Source organism: Oryzias latipes, chromosome 22, assembly GCF_053564925.1.
Source record: "Oryzias latipes strain Hd-rR chromosome 22, Olatipes_Hd-rR_3.1".
In the NCBI taxonomy this organism is placed as follows: Eukaryota; Metazoa; Chordata; class Actinopteri; order Beloniformes; family Adrianichthyidae; genus Oryzias; species Oryzias latipes.
Window position 1 is genome coordinate 23,182,445 of NC_136258.1, and position 20,992 is coordinate 23,203,436.

Consider the following 20,992-nt stretch of genomic DNA (forward strand, 5'->3'; position numbering starts at 1 on the left):
GTTTGTCTATACGCAGCTCGCATTATATTCAGATGTATGCAAGGCAAATAAAAAAAGACTTACTTTGCATTTTACATACATACATATATATATATATATATATATATATATATATATATATATATATATATAGCACTGAAAAAAAAGGGATAGTGAATTTATATATGCAGAATAAGAAAACATAATTATGCTGAATACTGGACTGAATCCATAAAGCCATAATAAACAGAATAATTTATTGTATCTCAATACAGCATTGAATAACAATGGTCATAAAAAGCACTAGTACTCCACTAATGATTCTCCTCCAGGATTTATTGTGTTTCTCATTGTGTGTCCTCTTGCATTTCAGTGTTAAAAATAGCATACATAAAATAAGGCTGTCCCCACCACTCTGCCCCTCTGCAGGTAGTTCAGAGCCCCAAAATTAAATTTTAAACAATCCAGACCAGTGTTTGGTGACCATGTTTAATCATCAAGAAATAAAAAAAAGACATCAAACAATATTTGATAATGTGAAAAATGCCTCCAGGATATTAGGGGATTGTGTATGTGTGTGTGTGGGTGGGGAGCACAGCGTGAGCCGTACAGCAGCAGAGGTAGGTGGAGAGGCCAGACCAGACAAGCCACATTCACGTCTGTGTGATGCGATGGTTGGTGTCTCTCTGTGTGCGCCTGACTTCTGCCACATGTATCCAGAAGCATACCTTTATTGGTGTTAAAATACATCATGGGTTTTCTTTAGTTTTTTTTCCTGCTCCCTGATAGATTCTAATTCTAGTTGTAATTCGGTGTAGAGAGGCAAAAATTACTGCTCTGTGAAACTGCTCCTCAGTTTTGAAGTTCCCTGCATCACGCCTCAACCCAATTATCTCCAGTTACAATGGCTTAGTGAGGCTCCAAACTGTGACTGACAAATAAATAAATAAAAAACCCAGACAAAACCCGCATAAAAGCTTCCTTTACAGATAAAAGTGATTACTCTTTCAGAATAAAGTTGAAAGGCCACACCCCTGCTCACTTAAAAAAAATAAAAACAATAAAAAACAGGCACAATATTCAAATATAAACATTGAATAGATTTCCTTAATTTTTTAAGAAACATTTTATGCACATTTTTTAAGTAACACACTTGTTTCATTTGTCATCAGCCCAGTTTAATTAGTCCAAACCAACACAGAAATTGGGCAGACAGGGAGCGGGAGGGAGATGAAGGAAAGTTTGTTAATTAGAAGAGCTTTATTTTCAGTCTTCTTCTGTCATACTGTTATTGGGTTATTCTTGATTGACACAGCTTTAACAGCCTAGCCAAATTGAGGTAGATCCAGCAACACAGTCCGAACGGCATCATGTGCAGCCACCTCGGTCATGCAAATTGCACCCGGGCAACTCCTTGACAATGATTAATGAGCTTGGGCTGCAGCCTTTGTTTCCGCCTGCTGCCGTTTAGAATGAAATACAATCTCAAAATACTATCAATCCCCTATTAATGCTTTAGATTTACTCACAATGCACATTTTCTAACCTTTTAAAACCAAATTGTGTGCAGGAGTTTGGCAAAACTGTGTGTGCGTGTGTGTGGATTGGAGAGGGTAAGTGCAATTGCTTCTAATTACATGTTGTCTAATTAATTTCATTATAGGATAATAAAATAAAGGGAAGAATCCGCTTTGAAAGCTTGAGTGAAACACATGTGTCTTGTCTTGTGTGATGTAAAATATGGATGTGGGATTTTCAGGAGGCAGTCATGCTGTACCCCTGTGATCATGTGAATCTGATACCTTGCTAATACTGCAGGCATTTCCTGCCTTTTAGTTTGCCTCATGTTTAAACAGAGATTTTTATAGCAGAGATTCCAGATTTTAAAAAATAGCAAATCTGCGGTTCTTGGGATTGAATCCACAGAATTTACAGATAAAAAAAGGGAGAACGTTTGGTTTTAGCAAATGTTCTGGCTGTGCAGGCAGTCACAAAATGATTAATCACGATAAGCAACTTCTTCGAACGGTGTGACGTCAAAGTAAAATTATACACGGGCAAATACAAAATTAATCCCAGGTACAGACCGTACATTTGATAGTCAAACAAAATAAAAAATAGAAACTCTTTTATACAGATTTTTCTTCTTCTACACAGCGTTGCAGATTTCCTCTACTACAAGTCAAATGTAAGTGTTTTTAAAGCATTAGGCGTATAGAAGTACCATTAGTCGCACGGTGCTTAACACAACAATAGTGTGCCGAGAGCAGCGAAGCAAAGATCAGTGCAGCATCTCCTGCATATCAGAGGGAGACATCCTTTGTAAATTCCTCTCCAACTGTGAGCACGCTTCACAGCTGGTTAGCAGGGCAGGGTGAGCCACTGCCCTGCCTACAATCAGCCTCTAAAATAGTCATTTCTTTACTTGTGCCCCTCATTTGCCATTCACTCTGTTGCTTTTTTGCATCAGCTCGTGTCACAGTGAAGCGTGGCTCTCATACCAAAGATTCACATTCAAGAAACACCAATTATAAGTAAAACACAGGGGGGAAAAAACACTCAAATCCTGGAGCTTTAGTGTCCATCACAGCACATCACCTTTGGACCCCCCCCCCCCCCACCTTTTTATTTTTTAAATCTTTTAATGCCATCGCCTTACACTGATCCTTTTAAAAGGCACAGCAGCCCACCAAAACCCCTGATCTTGATACCTAGATGAATAAACTGCTCCTTCTGCCCCTGACCTCAGCCCTTTGTAGCAATCAGACCAGACTTCCTCGGAGGGGCTGATCTTATCTGCCAGTACCAATCCTACTACACAGCTTCCTTTTGTAGTAAGCACTGGGCGCAGAGCCCTTTCAGACCCACGGACGGTGCGCGTAAACACACAGCCCGAGACCTCAGCTCATCTCAGATCTCATACTACACTGCCCACCAACAATGAGCTCCATTTTCTGATGCACCACAGGTCAGACGGAGGCTCTCCACCCAACAATGAATTGTCCACCCAGGAAACAGAAATTGTCCGACGGACATTGAATTGCTTGATGTCATCATACCAGCCTGCAGATGAATTTGAGCGTAAAGGTTGTTGAGGAAAGTGCTTTGTTATTTGTTTGTTTATTTATTTGCTAGGTTCCTGAACACTGCGAGCAAACTAAAAGCACAAAAAATGCATATCTATTTGGTAATTTGAGAAGGAAATTAATTTGAAAATGAGAATTGGTTTGGCTAAACGATGCTATTGTAAAAGCAGATTATTCATGAGAGAATTTTTAAGTTTTAAAAAATGTATGTGACCTCATATTTATAGCAAGTGAACATTTAATCACAAAATAACAATAATATTTTTATGAAATAAGTGGTGTTAGTTCAAAATATACAATAAACTGAATTCAATTTTAAAAAAAATTCTACCCCCCCCCCAAAACTATTTTCATTCATTAAAAGTTTCTCTGAAGTAAATACTATTTTTAAAACTTGTGAATTTGAAGTGTAAACATGTTTTTTTTGTTTTTACTATTGCTTTAATATATTTAAATCATGAATCGGTACAGCACCACAGAAAACTGTATTCATTAGATGTTACAGCTCCAAACATCCTCAATGCACGAGGATTTTATGCAATATATGATTACATTTGAGTTAAAGCCTTTGAGTTTGACAGTCACACACATCAAACCACCTCTTTTTTTTTCTTGCTGAACGCGTGCGTTTCTCCACAGCTTGCCCCTCAAACAAACGAGCGCTGTCTAAAAGTAAATGCACGTTTGTTCAGGAAAACACCTAACGTGTCACATGACTTACACATCGAAGGCAGAAGATGAGAATCCAGCTGGATGTCAACACTGGTAGCAGCCTGCAACACGTTTTAGGTTGACAACGCCCTCCTGAATTCGACTGGCCAATCGCCTACTAGAATACTGACCTCGTGGGTGTTGTGGACCAATCAGAGCGTCAATACCACAGGCTCTGGCCCTTCAACTTCCTAGCGGGAAGTATCTACCGAAGCTACACTAAAGCAGCACGAATTGAAGGTAAACAAGCAGTTTGCTGTTTTTTTCTCTGTCATTTTAGAGCTTTATTTCAGGAAATATGTTATTTTCTCCTACATACATGAGAGAATATGTGCATAACGTACGTTTTTGCATCGTTTTAGTCGTATGCTAAAGATAGTTCTGGTTAGCAGGGCATCTTTTAGCTATCACATCAGTAATTTTGTCTTTAAGTCTAACATTTGCTGCAATGACAAATGTCTGAATTCTTTCTCTTTGTTCAAAATGCAGATGAGACTGTCCCGAGCTGAATATAGAGACATTGTGAGGTCGACTGAACAACTGAGACCTACACGACAATGTATGAAGATGCTGAAGGACAGATTTCCTAAGTAAGTGGTACAGACTGAAATACCTTTAATATATCAGCCTCCTTCTTCAAAATAAACTGAGGCTTAAAGTAAAAATGCAGATGTAAATTGAGTAAAAACCAGGGCTGTAATGATTAATCAATGAATAGATTTATCCAACCATTATAATCTGTCAGTGTGGTATAATGTTTAGTTTTTATTATTCTCATGTGGAATAACAGTAGGGGGCTGAACCTTATGAAACACTATACCATTAATCAATCAAATAATCAATTGCCATTAATTCTGGTTTTCATGTTTACTTAAAAAAGCAAAATAATACAATAATAAAAATGGACTCGTACCACTAAAACACTTTAGCTGCGTTTGGCTATTCACAATAAAATTTTTCACTGAGTATCGTGTACCTGTCAAAGTCACTTCGACACCAGAAAGCACAACCAGTATGTAGTCAGGCAGGGTGCACTTTGTTGTTTTTTGGAAAAATATAAAAGTCTTTAAGTGCATTTATAGTGCAGAAAATATGGTATGCCAACTAACGTGTTATTTAGGTGTCACCACAGACATCTCTGGATTTAAAGGATTAAATCAGCCAGTGGTGCAAAAAGGTTTGGGACTACTGTTCTACTGGGTACTGTTCTACTGGGCTTCAGAACGCCACTTTTGCTCAACATCCACAAACTAGAGGTATAATTTTAGTGGAACTTGCTGCTGTTCTGTGAGTCACCTTAAACCCCATTTATCAACCTGTAGGTAAAATGAATTGCAATTATTTGTGTTTCAAAGCCAGAGCTAACATTTAAAACAATCATTGAGCTTTTCATGTGTAGATTAATAAAGTGGCTTATTCTCCAATAGATATCTTAGGTATTCATTCATTTTCTAAACCCATTTTTTCCCCTTTCGGGGTCACGGGGCTGCCGGAGCCTTCCACTCATGAGCGCAGGCAGAGGACACCCTGGACATGTCGCCAGTCTGTCGCAGGGCCACAATCATACACAAATTCACACTCGCATTCACACCTAGGGACAGTTTAGATTATTCTACCATTTCAAAAACTGCATTCTAATGAACCTATGAAGCATGATTTTGGATGGTGGGAGGAAGTCGAAGTCCCCGGAGAAAACCCATGCATGTATGGGGAGAACATGCAAACTCCACACAGAAAGGTCCCCCATTGGTGATTCTGTTTCACGTCCCCCCAGCCAGGACTTAAACCAGGGCCTTCTTGCTTTGAGGCAAGAGCGTTAACCACTCCTCCACCGTGCAGCCCAGTATCTCAGGTATATCTGTGAAATTCTACCACATATTTCTGACGTTAAACCACTTATTTGCCAACTATGTGCACAGTGCTCTTCAATATTATTTATATTTAAGTAGTCTGCATAAAGTTGAGACAATGTACTTTATATTCAATACTAGGGGTGTAACAATCAATCGACCTAATCAATGAATTGATTTATATCTCTACAATCCAACCAGATCAATCTGTTAGTTATTATCGAATTATACCATTATAAAATCTTTACAAAAGGTAATAAATTGATTCTAAATAAACACCATTTGTATTGAGGCACAGTTATTTTACTATAGTGTGAAAACAACCAAGTGCCATCACAGCAAACCGAGACCACCTCGAAAGATGGGTCAGAATGGGGTTCCTGGTACCGGACCAGGGTCCGCTTCGGTGTATTCAGACTGAACATTTGTTCCGGATTATCAGGGGAAACGAACTCTGGTTCACTTAGAGCGGACCAAATGTGTCCAGTCTGAAAACACCCTTAGTTCGAGTGTTTAGTTTCTTTTGACTACTGTTACTCATAAACCGTTCACATAATTAACGTAATTCCAGTGGATTGTGAGCGGAGAAAAGCAGCTTTTTTGGCTGATATGCAACACTGTACAGTACGGGTAGTGAATTGGTTACACAGTTAACATAAATCAGCTGATTCTGTTGCGGAGAAAAGCGACTGCATACTGCTATGCAACACTTTATGTTCATAATGTGCAAAGCTGATATGCAAAGTTCCTTCTCTCTGCGTCAGAATCATGTGATTCACGTTATCGTTTTTATTTACTTATTGACCTGTATTTAACCAGGATATTCCCATTGAGATTACAAACCTCTTTTGCAAGGGAGTCCTGGCCAAGAGGCAGCCACAGTTAGTTACAAATACATTAAAACATTCAGACAATGTAAAGAATGTGTTATTTACGTGTTGCTGTTGACATCTCTGGGGTTAGAGGGAAAAGCTAAGAAACTGGTACCTTTTTTAGCTAATAGTATAAAACTTTGTTAAACTAATAGTATGAAACGCATACTTTTTTTATACTTATCAATTGAAAAGGTGTGCATAAATTGCATTAAGATTAAAATAGGTATTTGTCATGCTTTTAGAGTCAAAGACAATCTATTTTAAACTCCACTAAATAATAATTTTTTATGGAGGTTCCTGTATTGGCATTACATTCTATTTTGCCGTACAGCACCTGTGCACCAAAAAATCGAAAAGAGAGGTTAATGGTTGTGTTTGCCTTTCTCCTTGACACTGAAGGCCCTCACTTTATTGAATGTTACATGTGTGTAATCCCCCAAGGCCAGAAGGACACAACGACTGATCCCATCGAGGTCACTTACAAAGTCGCATGTATTTGGAGATTCCTACGTTCAGTGTTCCCTAATCACCAATCTGGAAGAATCTCTTGTTTCCCTAAAGGGAATGGAGTGCAGCTTCATTGTGTCTTTGTTCTCTTTTTCAGCAGTTTATAGAATATATCATATTTTTTTAAGAGCTTCTGATACAGAATCTTTTGTTTTATTTGGTTTGGAAACTTTTTCCTTTTTCCTTTTTTTTTTAATGTAGTTTCAAAACCCAAACGGGAGGAGATAACTATCCCCTTTTTTGAGTAGTATTTTTGATTTGCGAAAATGTTGGGCAGTTGTCATTCCAATAATTTTTCACAATCTCTCTCCTGCCCCCCGAAGTGCTTGCCTCTTTGTTTAGTCTTGCTGGTTATTGTTATTATTTCATTCCCCATAACCAATCTTGGGGAGGCCCTTGCTCTTTAAAATCCCTGAGTCTCGTCACTGAGCCTGACAGACAGGCACGGCAGCAGTGTTTTCACAGCCTGCAAAATTATTCTGGTTGTCCAATCAGCTGAGCTGGGCTCTGGAGGGTTAGTGATTGGACTGGCAGGAAATCAGGCTCTTAAGACATAACATATCGACTAGGCCATCCATCATCTCTTAGCATGCGCTCAGGCACAGCAGTCAGCCACCCCCACCCCACACCCCTCCTGTCCCCTCGGACCGTGTGGGAGCCTAGCCACTGCGTAAATATTGGCCACGCAAAGGCTGGCAGGGAGGGGCAGATAGGGGGGGATTGGCAGTTTGTTGTGGACAAGCATGCAATGAAATGATGGGCAAAAAATTGTTTGGTTATTGTAGCTGGGGAGACAGAGCAGAGAGGATTTGGCTACTATGTAATTCCGCTTTCCAGTGAATGTCTAGTGTACAAAATAATGTTTAGCTGTCTGTAGATTGTTTGACTAATTTAAAGTTCTACTTACTGTAATAAACCAACTATGAGTTGATGCTGTCCTGGTATTAATAGGGATAAAACCCCTAGTGTTGTCCTAATTATTACTTTTGCTCTGCATCTGGAGCATTTTTAATGAGTTATTAGAAAGTGACAAAGGCAAATTGACTTTGGTTGATGGAACAAAATAAATATTAAAGTAGCATTATGAGAATTTAGCAGATGGCTATGTGCAATAATATATAAGAAAATAAAATTAAATGACAAAAAAAGTTGTGATAGAATTTATTATTACACACTAAATACAGATAAACCCATTTAATACAAAGTTTAAATGTACATTTATTCATGGTACAGATTTTGGCTGTAAATTATTACTGATGTATAATTTTTTCAAACATAATTGTTTTCCCTGCTAGTTAAAAAAGTTTTTTGGCCAGTTTGACCTTAACTAAATCATTGAAAAATATTTACGCATGTGATTTGGGGCTTATTATATGCTGAAGCACAGTTCTAAACCTTAAAATTAAGTAACTCAATAGCTCAAATTATGCATTGGGATTTAAATAAATATGAATAACCCATAAGTTAAGGTCTCTGAGTGTTGTATTAAGTTCAAAATCATTTCACAGTCATTGCTTTTGATTGGAGACTCAGAGGGAAGAAAATCTGAACTTTGAACAAGATGATTGTTATAGACCATTTCAGGGTAATTTCCACGCACGGTCTGTCAGTCTTTTGGTCGTGCCATGAAAAGGCTAGTGGGAGGAGAGAAGGAGTGTCCTATAGACAGACAGAAAGAGAGTGATGGCAATGTGGAGTCCCTCATCTGTAACGGCTGCATAACACAGATGTTGGGAGTCATCTGTCAGCCTGGCCTCTCTTGCCGGGGCCGAGCTGCTCTGGGGGAAAAGAATTGGACACGGTGCTGTCACTTTTTACCCCCACTCACAATGGTGGGACATGCAAATATCAACCCCCATTCTTGCCCTATCTGTCTTGCCCTCCTCATAGCCAGTTCGGGTGTCCTGTCTAGTATCTGGACTGTAGAAAGCTAACTAAAAAAGGGGGAGTGGGGGTGTTGGGGTTAAGAAAAAAGTGAAATCAGTCCCATCAGGCCTTTCTTCTGCAATGTATTAGAATTGGAAATGATGGGCTGCTCTCTGAGGCTGTGCTCGACTTCCCTTGTGTCTAGAGGGGACCCCGGTCCTTCTTGCATTTGTCCCCAGAGAGAGACGATGCAAGGAGGGTAGGATGAAGAGGGAGGGATTTTGAGAGTCCTTCTGTGCCGTATTATGAATGAATTTGGATGTAATGACTTAGCCCTCCCCACTTTAGACTGCAATTCAGTTCTCTCAGTACTGCCCTCACTGTCATGGAAGTAGGAAGATGAGTTAAAAAAAAAAGGCAGATGCTTTGTTTTTGAGAGAGCTTAAACAGTAAAGTGTGAAGCATCCCTCCCGTTTGTGTACACACACACACACACACACACAAAACTCCCTTGTGAGGAGTCTCTGAATGTTTTTTGAATCGGGCCCTAATGTGCCGTTTTCATCAGCAGTGAGGCGGGCTGCAATATGGTGTTGGAGCGTGCTTTGGGAATATGAATGTTGATTAAGCATGCGTTCAGCCTTTTGAAATTCTGAAGAAGTGTCAGAATAATGGATGTTGAGCAAATGTCAAGTATTTGTTAATTTCTCTGTTATTTGGGGTTTATCTGGTGTGATCTTTGGAAGGAAAGCGCCGGGCCCCGGTGGTTGTGGCATGTGTCATTGATATGGTGATTTCTTGGCTAGAGAAACTGTTTTGATGGTAATATGTACTCTCTGTGTAAAGCAAAGGGACCCTCTCATTGATTATTAATAGTGGCTATAGTTTACACCTCTTTGTTCACAAAATGAATAAACTTTTGGATATGAAAAACACTAGATGTGTTTAACTGGCAAGCTCTGTATTTAGTGGTTTTGTTGTCAAAGTTAGTTAGTTTTTGTAATCTCACTGTAATTTTCAGTTTTTTTTGTAAGGTCATTGTTTTCTTGGATGCATTTATATATTGCTTTAAGTCATTTTCAATTTCATTTCTTCTAAAATTCAAAAATGTGTAAACATACCATTTCATAATCTTAGGGGGAGTTTTATCACAATGGCTCTCGAAAAATTAAGCAAACATTTGGATTTCTTCTTGGCTTAATGTGTAAAAATGCACGTTCATCAGATCAGTCCTTTTGCAGTTTTGGACTGGTAGAATACCAAAGCCATTTTGTAGGCTGGAAGTGGCAATGACATTACACAGAGACTGATCAAGTGCAGAGCCTGTGGGGGCAGCCACAACGGCTTCCAGTGCACAGCCCCACACTTCTGGCTGCCCACATTGACCCAAACGCAAACTGGCAGTTGGGGCTTAGGGGTACAACCCTTGAAGACTGAGAAGCTGGCAAACTAATTCCACAGCTTTATGTGGTTAGATGAGTATTGGAAGGGTGAAGGGATGAATGAAGTGTAAGCAGAGGGGAGAGCTGCAAGAAGAGGAGAAGCTGTGCTGACTTTACAACTTCATGTCAGGCTAAGGAGTTCATGAATAATAGATGCAATCAATTACTTGTTTAGGAAGCTCTAGACTAACTACTTCCTTTTCATATTGTGAATGCTGTCCAACAAAATTTAAAAAAATGTTTTGGCCATATGGGCCAATAAAACATTTGTTTCCTTCTCTTTGTAAAAAAAATAAAATAAAAATAAAAATATATCCCTTACAAAGAAATTAGACAAAACCTTGAAATATAAAAAAAAACTTGAGTACACAGTAGGTATTTATAGTCAGTAAGCGTAAAACTGAATAAGTCCTCTAGTGTTGGAGTCACAGTAAAGACACATTTTAAACATCTATGGCATTTCTTGTAAGAGTTCAGTGTGTTGAATTGGACAGCTATAGCTAACTGTCTTGCCTGGGGTCCCTTTGCATAGTGGGATCAATTGCAGGAGGAGAATGAAACAAATTGCCCAGGATGGTACAAGCTCCCAAGCTATGCCGGGGGGGGGGGGAGTAGGCAATTGGTCAGTGTAATGTGTTTCTTTGCCAGACCAGAGAACACTCGCCACTTGATGGATAATGTGGAGCTCATTTTAATTTTTCCTTGAGAGGTTGCAGGAGACAGTAATTATACTGTAACAGTGGCAACCTAATAGTTTTAATGTGTTTTGCTTCAGAAAAATTTGAGACAGTCCCCCGCTTTCTTTTAGGTAATATCACAATTATGGTGCTGATGGTAGACACTGTTTTGGTCTTTTTGCCGCCAGTGGTTAACATTGCTGACATCTCAGGCATCTCAGCAGACACAAATTTTAAAGATTGTAATAAAGTCAGTGGAGGAGCTGTGTAAGGGTCAGATTTTTGGCTGTTACGACTGTCCTGGTAGAGATGCCCTGTTGTGTCTCTGTTAAAGCTATTCTGTCCATAGGCCCCCACAGGCCTATAGGCTTTCATGGCCTTCTGCAGAAAAGCGATGGGGGCTATAAGGGAATACTTTGGAATGTATGTCTATATCCCATTTCTGTTTTTTTTTTAAAAATATATTATGAGACTTTTTCTAAAACTGAAAATCTGTTTACCTCCACATTTATCATGATAAAAGATATCTTGATTTTGTATCAAACTGGCTTTAGCATTTTTTTTTCCTAGAATAAGACTTTGAAGTGTAAACATGTCTAATCAGTGCGCAAGTATTTGCTTGGAGCTTTTTGACTTGCTGGGATCCCTGTTTGTTTCTTGTCAAAATATATTACACTTATACATTAACACATAAAGATTTTTCCTACATGTTTATTTTGCTGCTGATGACGGTAAGCTTAGCTGAGAAGCAGATGCCAGCATTTTGCCTGTCAGCATGTGTAATTAGGAGCATTTGCATATGCAGCCTTATAGTCTGCATTGAGCTGTTTTTCCATTTTACAAAAATATTGATCCGCAGAGAGAAAAATACAAAGTTAGTTGGTTGAAATTCAAGATTTTTATAAATCCTAGCTTTTCATAAATCTTAAACTCACATTTACGCCAGTAAAGGGTCTGCTGGGTTGCAGTTAAATATCAAATCTGAACTTATTTTTTATCTTTTTCCTACTTTTTAAAAGAGAACACCTTTTTTTTTCCTAATCTATATCATTGCATTCTGATTTGTTTCCTTCTTCGCCCCCAGAAAAATATCTGCAGTGCTTCAATTAGCCAGCTCCATGCCCTGAAGAGCTGCACCATGCAATGCTCCCTGCATGCTGATCCACCAAATGCTAAGTACTGTCACAGCATATGATACCAATGCCATTAGCCAGGTGGCTTTCATTACCCAAATTACAGCTATTGTTTATAATTAATTATTTGTAAATAGGAAGATTGTGAATATAATTGATGGCCTGAATTTCCCTCATCTCCTATTAATTAGGCTGATGGGATTTTCAAGGCTTTTCATTTTCATTGCCTTTTTTTCCGCCTCCTTTCTGCACTTCCTGTTCTATTTTTTTTAAAAATGCTATAAATGACCAACATTGCACCGAAAGGCAGTTGTACACTGCAGAATTTGTCAAATTCAGCCGTGGACATCCTAGCTTAATAGAGCCTGAAGCACTGACCAGACAGCCATACCAGCTCGGTGACAAAGTGAAAGTCTCTAATTGTTTTTAATTTAATCTACTGTTTCACTATTTTGGGTGCCAGTGCATATTAATGTTGCGTCTTATGTTGTAAGGACGGGTAATTAGGTTGGGAGTGAATGATTCCCAAACCGCTCCTCTGTCACCCAGCCGTCTGTTTCCCCATGTTTGAAATTATTTTCACGAGAGAAGATTTTTGTGCCTTAAGTCAAAGTGAGGTTGTCTGTGTCATAGACTTTTGAATCAATGTGGTGTCAAAGTTTTTTTGAAACGTAGAAATACATACAATTTAAGCTTCATTCATTTAAGATTTTCTGAAGCCCCTGACTGCTAAGATATTTATTTTCTAAGCATGTTTACAATAACTTTTGTTTTAATAAACTCATAACTTTATTGATATATTTTTTAAAGAAAATCATGTATTTTTGTCATTGAAAAAAAGTCATTTATTGCATTTTTTTTTATTTTTTCTCTTTAATATGTTGTATCCGTTGCCTTTGTCACTTTACAATTTTAAAGTGCACGGTGGCGCAGTGGTTAGCGCCATTGTGCACCACGCCACAGCAAGAAGGCTGTGGTTCAAGTCCCAGCTGGGGGACCTGAAACAGAACACCAATGGGGGACCTTTCTGTGTGGAGTTTGCAAGTTCTCCCCGTTTTCTCCAGGGACTCCGGCTTCCTCCCACCATCCAAAAACATAGGTTAATTGGTTACTTTAAATTGTCCATAGGTGGGATTGTGCGTGGGTGTGTGATTGTGGTCTGGCGACCTGTCCAGGGTGTCCCCTTCTTTCACCCGCAACTGGCCGGGATAGGCTCCGTGACCCCGAGATGGAACAAAAGGATCAGGAGACAAACTTTACAGTTTTAAATTAAAAAAGAAAAGCCATGAGCTCTTGTATTGCTTTACACTACGAAAAAATATAAATGGAGCAGAATAATGGATTATATCTCCACAAACATACGGTAAATATTTTATTAAATGAGGTGAGTTTTAGCATAAAATGAAAATGTTTTCGCAGTAAATGCACGTTGTGTATAAAACCTGCCATGATTTATTGTCAAAGCCCAGTAACTTTAAAAACGGATTTTTTACGCACAAAATGTAAAAAGTCTGAGCTTTATTTTCCTTTTTTTTTGCGCTAACTGCAGTTATCGCTTCATGTTGCTCTCTAAATATTTTTTCATGTTTGCTACATTTGCTACAGACTATGATGGAGTTTAGAAATTAAAACACAAGTCCCAAAAGTTCTTAGTGAATTTAGAACAGGTATGTTTTCATAGATATTAAGAGCAGTTTATGTCCATTTAAACAGTTAAACAGTTTAAATTTAGCAATTAAATAGTAATTATGCTCATTTTAGAGAGTAATCCATTTAAAAACTAACAGATGTCTGTTTTAACTGGGGAGTCTTCATGGTCCCATGCCAACAATAAAGCTATAATGTTTCAGAAATCCTCAGGTGGAAGGTTGAAGTGTGTAAGAATTTTCTTTTTTGTGCTCACAGTTGACCATTTAATTATCTGCCTAATTGCTGCTATCCTTTCAACCCTAAACTTTATTTTAAAACTCATTCTGTGCTTCTGATATTTAACTGTTAACATTTGAACCATAAAAAAATAAAAAATTATATCCAAAATGTCAAAATATCCCTTTCTTTTAAGAAAATAGGTTACATGTCTTTAAATAACATTACTGGCCAAAACCATTGAACAAATGTAATAACTACTGATAAAATGTCACAAAAGAAATTCTTATCTTTTTTAGTTTTGCTGTCGATTTGGGTTCAAATCTTCAAAACCTAAAATAAATGTTTACCCTATTTTTGCAGATTGGAGCCTCAGGTTTGAAATATTTATATGTACATTTAAAAGGCTTGTGAAATATCTTAAAAAAATAATAGTTTTCCAGCATTTATATTAAATTATGCTCATATTTGTATTCCTATTATTTGGCTATTTATTTAGTACATTTAAACATCAGAGGAAAGTAAGAAGATGTTGTGGGGATTGGGAATGGATATTTCTGGGCCTGCAATTCCCAGACGGCCTCGCCTGTTTTCCAGGTTGGTCTCTGCCAGGTGTTTGACATTGACTTGAGCTAAAGGTGAATGTTGCTGATGGCAACCCATTGAACTGTGAATCGCAGCTTTTTACAGAGAGGGTTTAGATTTTTAAGGCCAATCACTCGCAATGAAAAGAGATTCCTAAAAGATTCGCACACCTTCATTGATAAGAGATAAAGAAAAGAAAGAACCATGATTTGTATTGCTATGGCAATCAAGTTACAAAAACGCTGTATAGAATAATTCGATTTTGAAAACAGAGATATTAAAATTTTTGATATAATGTGATCCATATCTTAATGAAAATTCTTAAAAAATAAGGAAGGACTTTCTCCCAAATTGTTGTTGTAGCATGAGAATGATGATAAATATCTATGACTTGCTTACATCATCGATCCATTTATTCAGTCTGGTTTCTTTTAAAACATTTTAGATTTTTTCTATTCTTTTTTATTTGGATCAATTTTTCCTGGAGCTTGCACTTTGTGGATGGTTAGCACCCATCTTATTGCCATCTCTCCTTTTAATTGTCATTAAGAATAAAATCTGCGTCAGTTTCTTTTAAAATGCTTTGTAGTTCGTTGTTTGCGAGAAGACAAGCCAATACCAGCTGTAAGTTTTTAATATTTATTAAAGAGTTATTGAGCCCGGAAGTCAAAAACCAAACTGCTTTTGTGTGTCTTCTGCTCAAATAGTGCTGTATCGTGCTGTGTTTTACAGCAATAAAATGTTGTGATCCGCTCATGATATAATAATCTTAAAATAAATAGTGCTAATCATAATAATGAGAGTACTAAACCTTTGATCCCTGTTGGGGATGCAACATACAATTTTGATCGAGTCTGAAAATACGTGATCAACCCGATTTCCTACCATGTGATTGGATCTGGACATCTCCAACAAAAAAGTCCAAGATTGTCATCAGTTCTGCAATAACTGAATCTGGACTACGGGCGTCCTCATGTACTCCATATGAACTCAGTCATCTACTTGGATTTGTTTTGGTAATTTCTCTCCAGCTCTCCTTTGTCTTGATTGGCCACGATGGAGTATTTTAACCGTATGTGGTTTCCTTTAGTGTAGCATAATAACCACACTAAAGGAGTTTCAGCTATGACTAGAAGAGGGAACAAAGCTATACATTACTCAAGTCTCATACCACACACAACCTTCCCTTTCTTTGTCCCCCACGTCATCTTGGCAGGAATGCTTTGTCAGAGGTGTTCATCTGGAACAACTTTGCCACACTTGTTTTCTTGTTCTTTTAGATTACAGGGCAGCTGGCCCCAGCTTTGAAGCTCCCCTCTCCCTTTGTCTCTGTGCAGTGCACTCTGGTAATTAACTTTGTCCTTCTTTTATTTGTTCCAGTCACTCGCAGTCCACCCTTCTGAGCATCTTCTCCCTGGAGTACCAGGTTAGAAGTTTTCTTCCTTTGTGAGCCCTGACAGGTGCCTAATTGAATGATGAATGTCCCTTTATTTCTTTGTAATTGAACTGCCAGCTTTCTGATTGGTTTGGAGGACCCCCCCCCCCACCACCACCATCCCACACCCCCATTTATTTCACCCCCTCCACCTCCGTCTCTTCCTCCTCCTCACATTCATGTTGAGGTCTTTTGCCTGCCTGAGCCTCAGTGGATGTCTGCCAAGCCTTCCCATCCATCTGTCTAATAACATCTAGCCCCTGCTTATTTGGTGGACCTGTAATAAATTATGCTAAACCATTATTATTCTGACAATAATAATTTCCCCGTGTAGTGCGGCTGCGTGCGCTAAATGTTTGCTGACTCGCACTGTCACTGCTGCTTTCCACGGCTGACAGCGGATGATGATAAATGGCCTCTGCCGCCAGTGGCAGAAGGCAGCACCGGCAGAAATGGAGTCATTTATCATCCCACTGACAGGTGTCAGTCACACTGGCCGTCTCTGTGGAATTACATTTTATGTGTGTAGTAGTTTTTAAATAAGTTGTTTTTAACCAATGCTCTTCCTCTATTATCCTCTGTCCTCTTGCCTCTCTGCAAGGATGGCAATTGAATTGTATGGAAATGGCGGGACGTGTGTCCAATAATGTTACTCCTTGATCGAAAAAGGGGGGAAATGAATGTAAGGTTTGAGTGAGGGGGGTGAAGCTACATTCGAACAGTATTTCCTTGGGACACCATGACCCCCAGCATACTTGTTTAAATTACATTACAGGGAGCCCAGAATCTCTTGTTCTTCAAGAATAGAGAGTGGAATAGAGAAGAGTGCATTTTATTAAGAGGTCGGGACTTGAAACATTCATTGCAGCTATAAAAAGCTGTTTTACAGAAACATCAACTTTTGCATGCATTTAAAAAGTTTCTCCACTATATATCATTTTGCTACTAGGACAAATCTTTTTAGTTTTTTATGTTTAGAATTTATCTCTAAAATTATTTATTTCTTGTTTTCTATCTAAATGAATACATGTTTTTCTTTTTTATAGAAACGAACTAAAAGAACAATATCAAGACATCATGCAGCAGATGTCATTGAAGGTCACTACCAAAGGTACCATTTTATTTAGCATTTGTTTTTAATTTGAGTCTCTATTGTAACCTTTTTGCGATTTGTTTGTTTTCCCTTAATGGCTCCCACTCTTTTACATCACCTTCTCCGTGTCCACTCTTTGACCAGGGAAGTCTTGCCAAAGAAGCATGACAGAAAGTAGGCCACCATGACAGTTATAATTTCCCCCAAAGAAATCCCTCCCCTCAGGATTCTTTCCAGACCTCCACTTGCACCTGCTAAGCCAAAGCTCTGTTTTCCATGTCAAACTTGGAACTCAAAAATAAATAACAGACACAGGGTATTTACATTCCATTCCTATAATGTTCATATGTAATTCAGGGAACATTTTTGAAATAAAAATGAAAAAGAAGGCCATAAAAAGAGACCATTTTTTTGCTGTTATTTATCTTGTTGGGTCATTGTTCTGGGGGAATAAAGGTTAGTTTAATGTTCTTCTAAGCCACAAAAAATAGCAAACCTGAGACAATCTGGCAAAGACTTAAAAAAAAAATTAACTGGGGAAGGGAACAAAAAACATTTTTCTGAGCAGTGGGGGTTAACAAACTATCATATGCTTGTCTGGTTTCAGGGAAATTTGAAGCCCTCCAAGCAGTGCTGTTTTAACCACACTCAGTCTGCCATATGCCACCCAGAGCAGAGTCATCAGGGGCATTAGCATGTCTAGGCTAGCCTGGTCTAGCCCCCTCTACCCTTCTGTCTGCCTTTGTGGGCTGTTTTTATCCTTTTCTTTTCTTTTAAAAGTCCACTCATGTTTTTATCTGTTCTATGAAGGTATCTGAATGAAGCAAAGGCACGTCCCACCGCTCCTGTCCTGCTGGAGATGGCCAATGAGGTAACATCACAATCTTTATGAACGTCTTTTGTTTCTTTTTTTTAACCTTTGACAAAGGAAGGTCATACTTAAACATCCATATTCCAAAAACATCTTTTTCTATTCAAAAGGTGGGCGATGCTCTTTCAACAAATATATGAGTTTGCTTTGACTTTAAAGTTTTCTCTCTTGCCTGTTAATCATTATCAAAATTGGTCAAATGGCCCACTCTTTTACCAATTATTTAATGTAATTAGCCCCAAGCTCTATTAGGCAGATGTGTAAATACCTTTTCTGTTTTATTATGTCATTTTCAAAATTGCACTTCAGGCAGAGTTGTCACAATCCGTGGACAGGTGAGGACAGGGTCATCGGTTAATTCCTCTCCTTGTCCTTTTGCCACTTATTTACTTTAGGAGGTTAGAGAAGGACTCTGTTTTGGGAATGTGAGCCAAGTAAATCTGCATGAAAGTTATAATTAATACAGAAATAACACTATTAAGAAAGAGGAAAACAAAATAGATTTTTTTCTTAGAATTTACTATTAGGATTTGTTTAAACTAATTTTTTATATAATTTCTTACACAAATATAAAGTCACTTTCCATTGATGCTGTATTTGTTTTACTTCTAAGGTTCAATTGTCTTATTTTTTATTTAACAATATAGTATTACAATAAATTGTGAATAAAATACTGCCATAATGTAATGCATATTTCAGAGATCACATAATAATTTTAGTTAAATCAGCTCTACTATTTTATTTATTCATGTATACAATCAAACACTTATTTTGTTGTTGTGCTTTGTTATTAATAGGGGTATACTTTTTAAAATGTTAATTAGCTTCATTAGTGTTGATTCAAAGATGAGCTTAAAATCTGAATTATCATGCTTCAGTTATAAACATAAGGCTAACCTCTACTATTCATTCCTTATGTAATTGATTGACTTTTTCCCATAAAAGGATTACATTTAACACAATGATTTCTGTCTATGAACCCCTAAACTGCCATTTTAATAATCTACTTAGCATTTAAATCCACCATTTATGGACTCCCAGAGTGCTGATTGATGTGGCTCCAAATCTTAGTGACAATATATTATCAACAGATGAAAATCAATAACGATGAAAAATATTTATGGATATTTTTTGCCTCTGAGCTGCTCAGTTGAAAACCATTGAAAACGGATGCCGTGGAACTGTGCATTTTAGCTTTTCAGCACAAGACAACCATATTTTTACAGCAGGGATTCACAGCTTCCAGTCTTGGTGTGAAGTGCTGCTGCCTGACTTTAGAATCGACGTGGACTCATGATTAATATGAAAATTAAGCAGATGCAGACACCTGAACTAATCAGGCGGTACTTATACAGACTGAGCCTCGCTGCTAATGTTGCCATTTTTCATGTGTCAGTTCTGATGCAGGTCACTGGAAATCTGATGCTCTCTTGTTATCCAAAAGGATGAATGGGGGGCAGACCAGTAAGGAGACAGAGGAAATATAGGATAGAAAAAAATACTGTAAGAGTTAGGAGATGGGGAAACAAGAAACTAGCACCATCACTTTAAAAAGAAAAGTGGTATTTGATATTTATTCCATCCCTTATTCGTTATAGACATGCAAGGTTTGTTTTACAAACTGATTCATTGATGGAAAAAGAAAATTTAAACAAATACGACTTAAATTAAGAAGACATTGTTTGGAAACTCCTATTGTTTTTATTTAATGTGGAGAAATCCTGTTGAAGATGAAACACTTTGTTCTAAGCTAAAAAGAACAAATCCAGTTTTGGTCCCACTTGTGCTGGCAAGAATAAAACATTTTTCTTCTCACAGATTGTTTTTAGTAGGATGTTTAAAGGGTGGTGCTCTTCAACCAGTGTTTAAATGCAGAGATGTTTTTTTGTGGAGAATTTAAAGACCCACTCTGATGATAATCATGTTTTTACCATCTTCTTGTGGCGTTTTTCTGGTGATGAAAGACAGTTATGAAGAAAATTTACCTCAAAATTGCCCTTTTGAGGATTTCTTTATTCAAATTGTTGTGAATCAGGAACAAACAAATGGAATGGGGGCTCCTGCTTGGAGGAGGGACCTACCCAGATGACCCACCACAACTCAACAACTGCAGAAACCATGTCCTAGAAAATGACAGTTTTTTTTTTTTTTTTTTCCTAAAATTAGCATAATCACAATTAAAAGACCACTGGGAGCACTTTTGAAATCACTCAAAGGATGTTCAGAGTGGGACTTTAAACACCAATAATCTTATATTTCCTCGCATATTATTACTACTACGGTATTATTATACAGAAAAAAATCCAGTCATGTAAAAAAGTTTAGCACACTTTTGCATATTTTATTCTTAATCCAAGCTACTTTTGTCCTATTTTTTCAAACTTGAATTGCTTATATGGTTTAAAATGGAGGAACCTGCAACGTCCTTACAATAGTTTGGTCAGCAGGCACCTTTAGCATCAATCATTAGTGCTCCCTGACTTGTCATGGCTCCTTTCTTCTCTCGAACCGAAAACACAGCTCCCCTCTTCAGGTGTTTTTGTGTTCAAAGCAAACTGCAGCCATAGGTAGCATCTTTCCTATCAGAGGCATCTTCCCCACAGTCCCCAAGGCGTGTCCTGTTGTTTGCTGCTGTTTTGCCTTGGTGATCATGCTATGATTAAAGCTCTCCATTGCCTTTTGTCTGGGCATAGCATGAGCTGCTGTTTCTTACAAGATGAGAGACTGGAGATTTCTGTTTGACAGAAAGGAAGGCGATTCACCGTTATAGCTGGGCTGTGAAATACTGGATTTCTTGGTCCTGTGGGAAAGGTTATTGCAAGCATGGCTTTCAAATAACTAACTGAAACAGGGATTGTCACAAGCTAGGGTCAAGGTTGGAAATTGTAATATTATGGTTTAAGATCATAAGGATTGTCAACTTATTGTGATTGTGACATCAGCTAAACTATTAGTACAGTTTTAGCACTAAAATTCTTAGCCTATTTAAAAGATCCCACTCTGCCTCCAGATGAAG

The 20,992-nt window shown here is 38.0% G+C and overlaps 1 protein-coding gene across 3 annotated transcripts in view; it reads left to right on the forward strand.

Moving 5' to 3' along the window:
• Positions 1-3,704: 3,704 nt before the first annotated feature.
• The window catches only part of cdin1 (CDAN1 interacting nuclease 1), a 54,976-nt gene continuing 37,688 nt past the window's right edge, over positions 3,705-20,992 (forward strand). For 2 of the 3 annotated variants that reach the window (XM_011490238.4, XM_011490240.4), the window contains exons 1-5: positions 3,705-4,016; positions 4,266-4,366; positions 15,958-16,003; positions 17,059-17,123; positions 17,916-17,976. In XM_011490238.4, coding sequence (XP_011488540.1) covers positions 4,266-4,366; positions 15,958-16,003; positions 17,059-17,123; positions 17,916-17,976 — 273 coding nt within the window. In that variant the 5' untranslated portion in view covers positions 3,705-4,016. Of the gene's footprint in view, positions 4,017-4,265; positions 4,367-12,077; positions 12,170-15,957; positions 16,004-17,058; positions 17,124-17,915; positions 17,977-20,992 lie in introns of all 3 variants that reach the window. The other variant, XM_078940421.1, reaches the window with a different exon arrangement.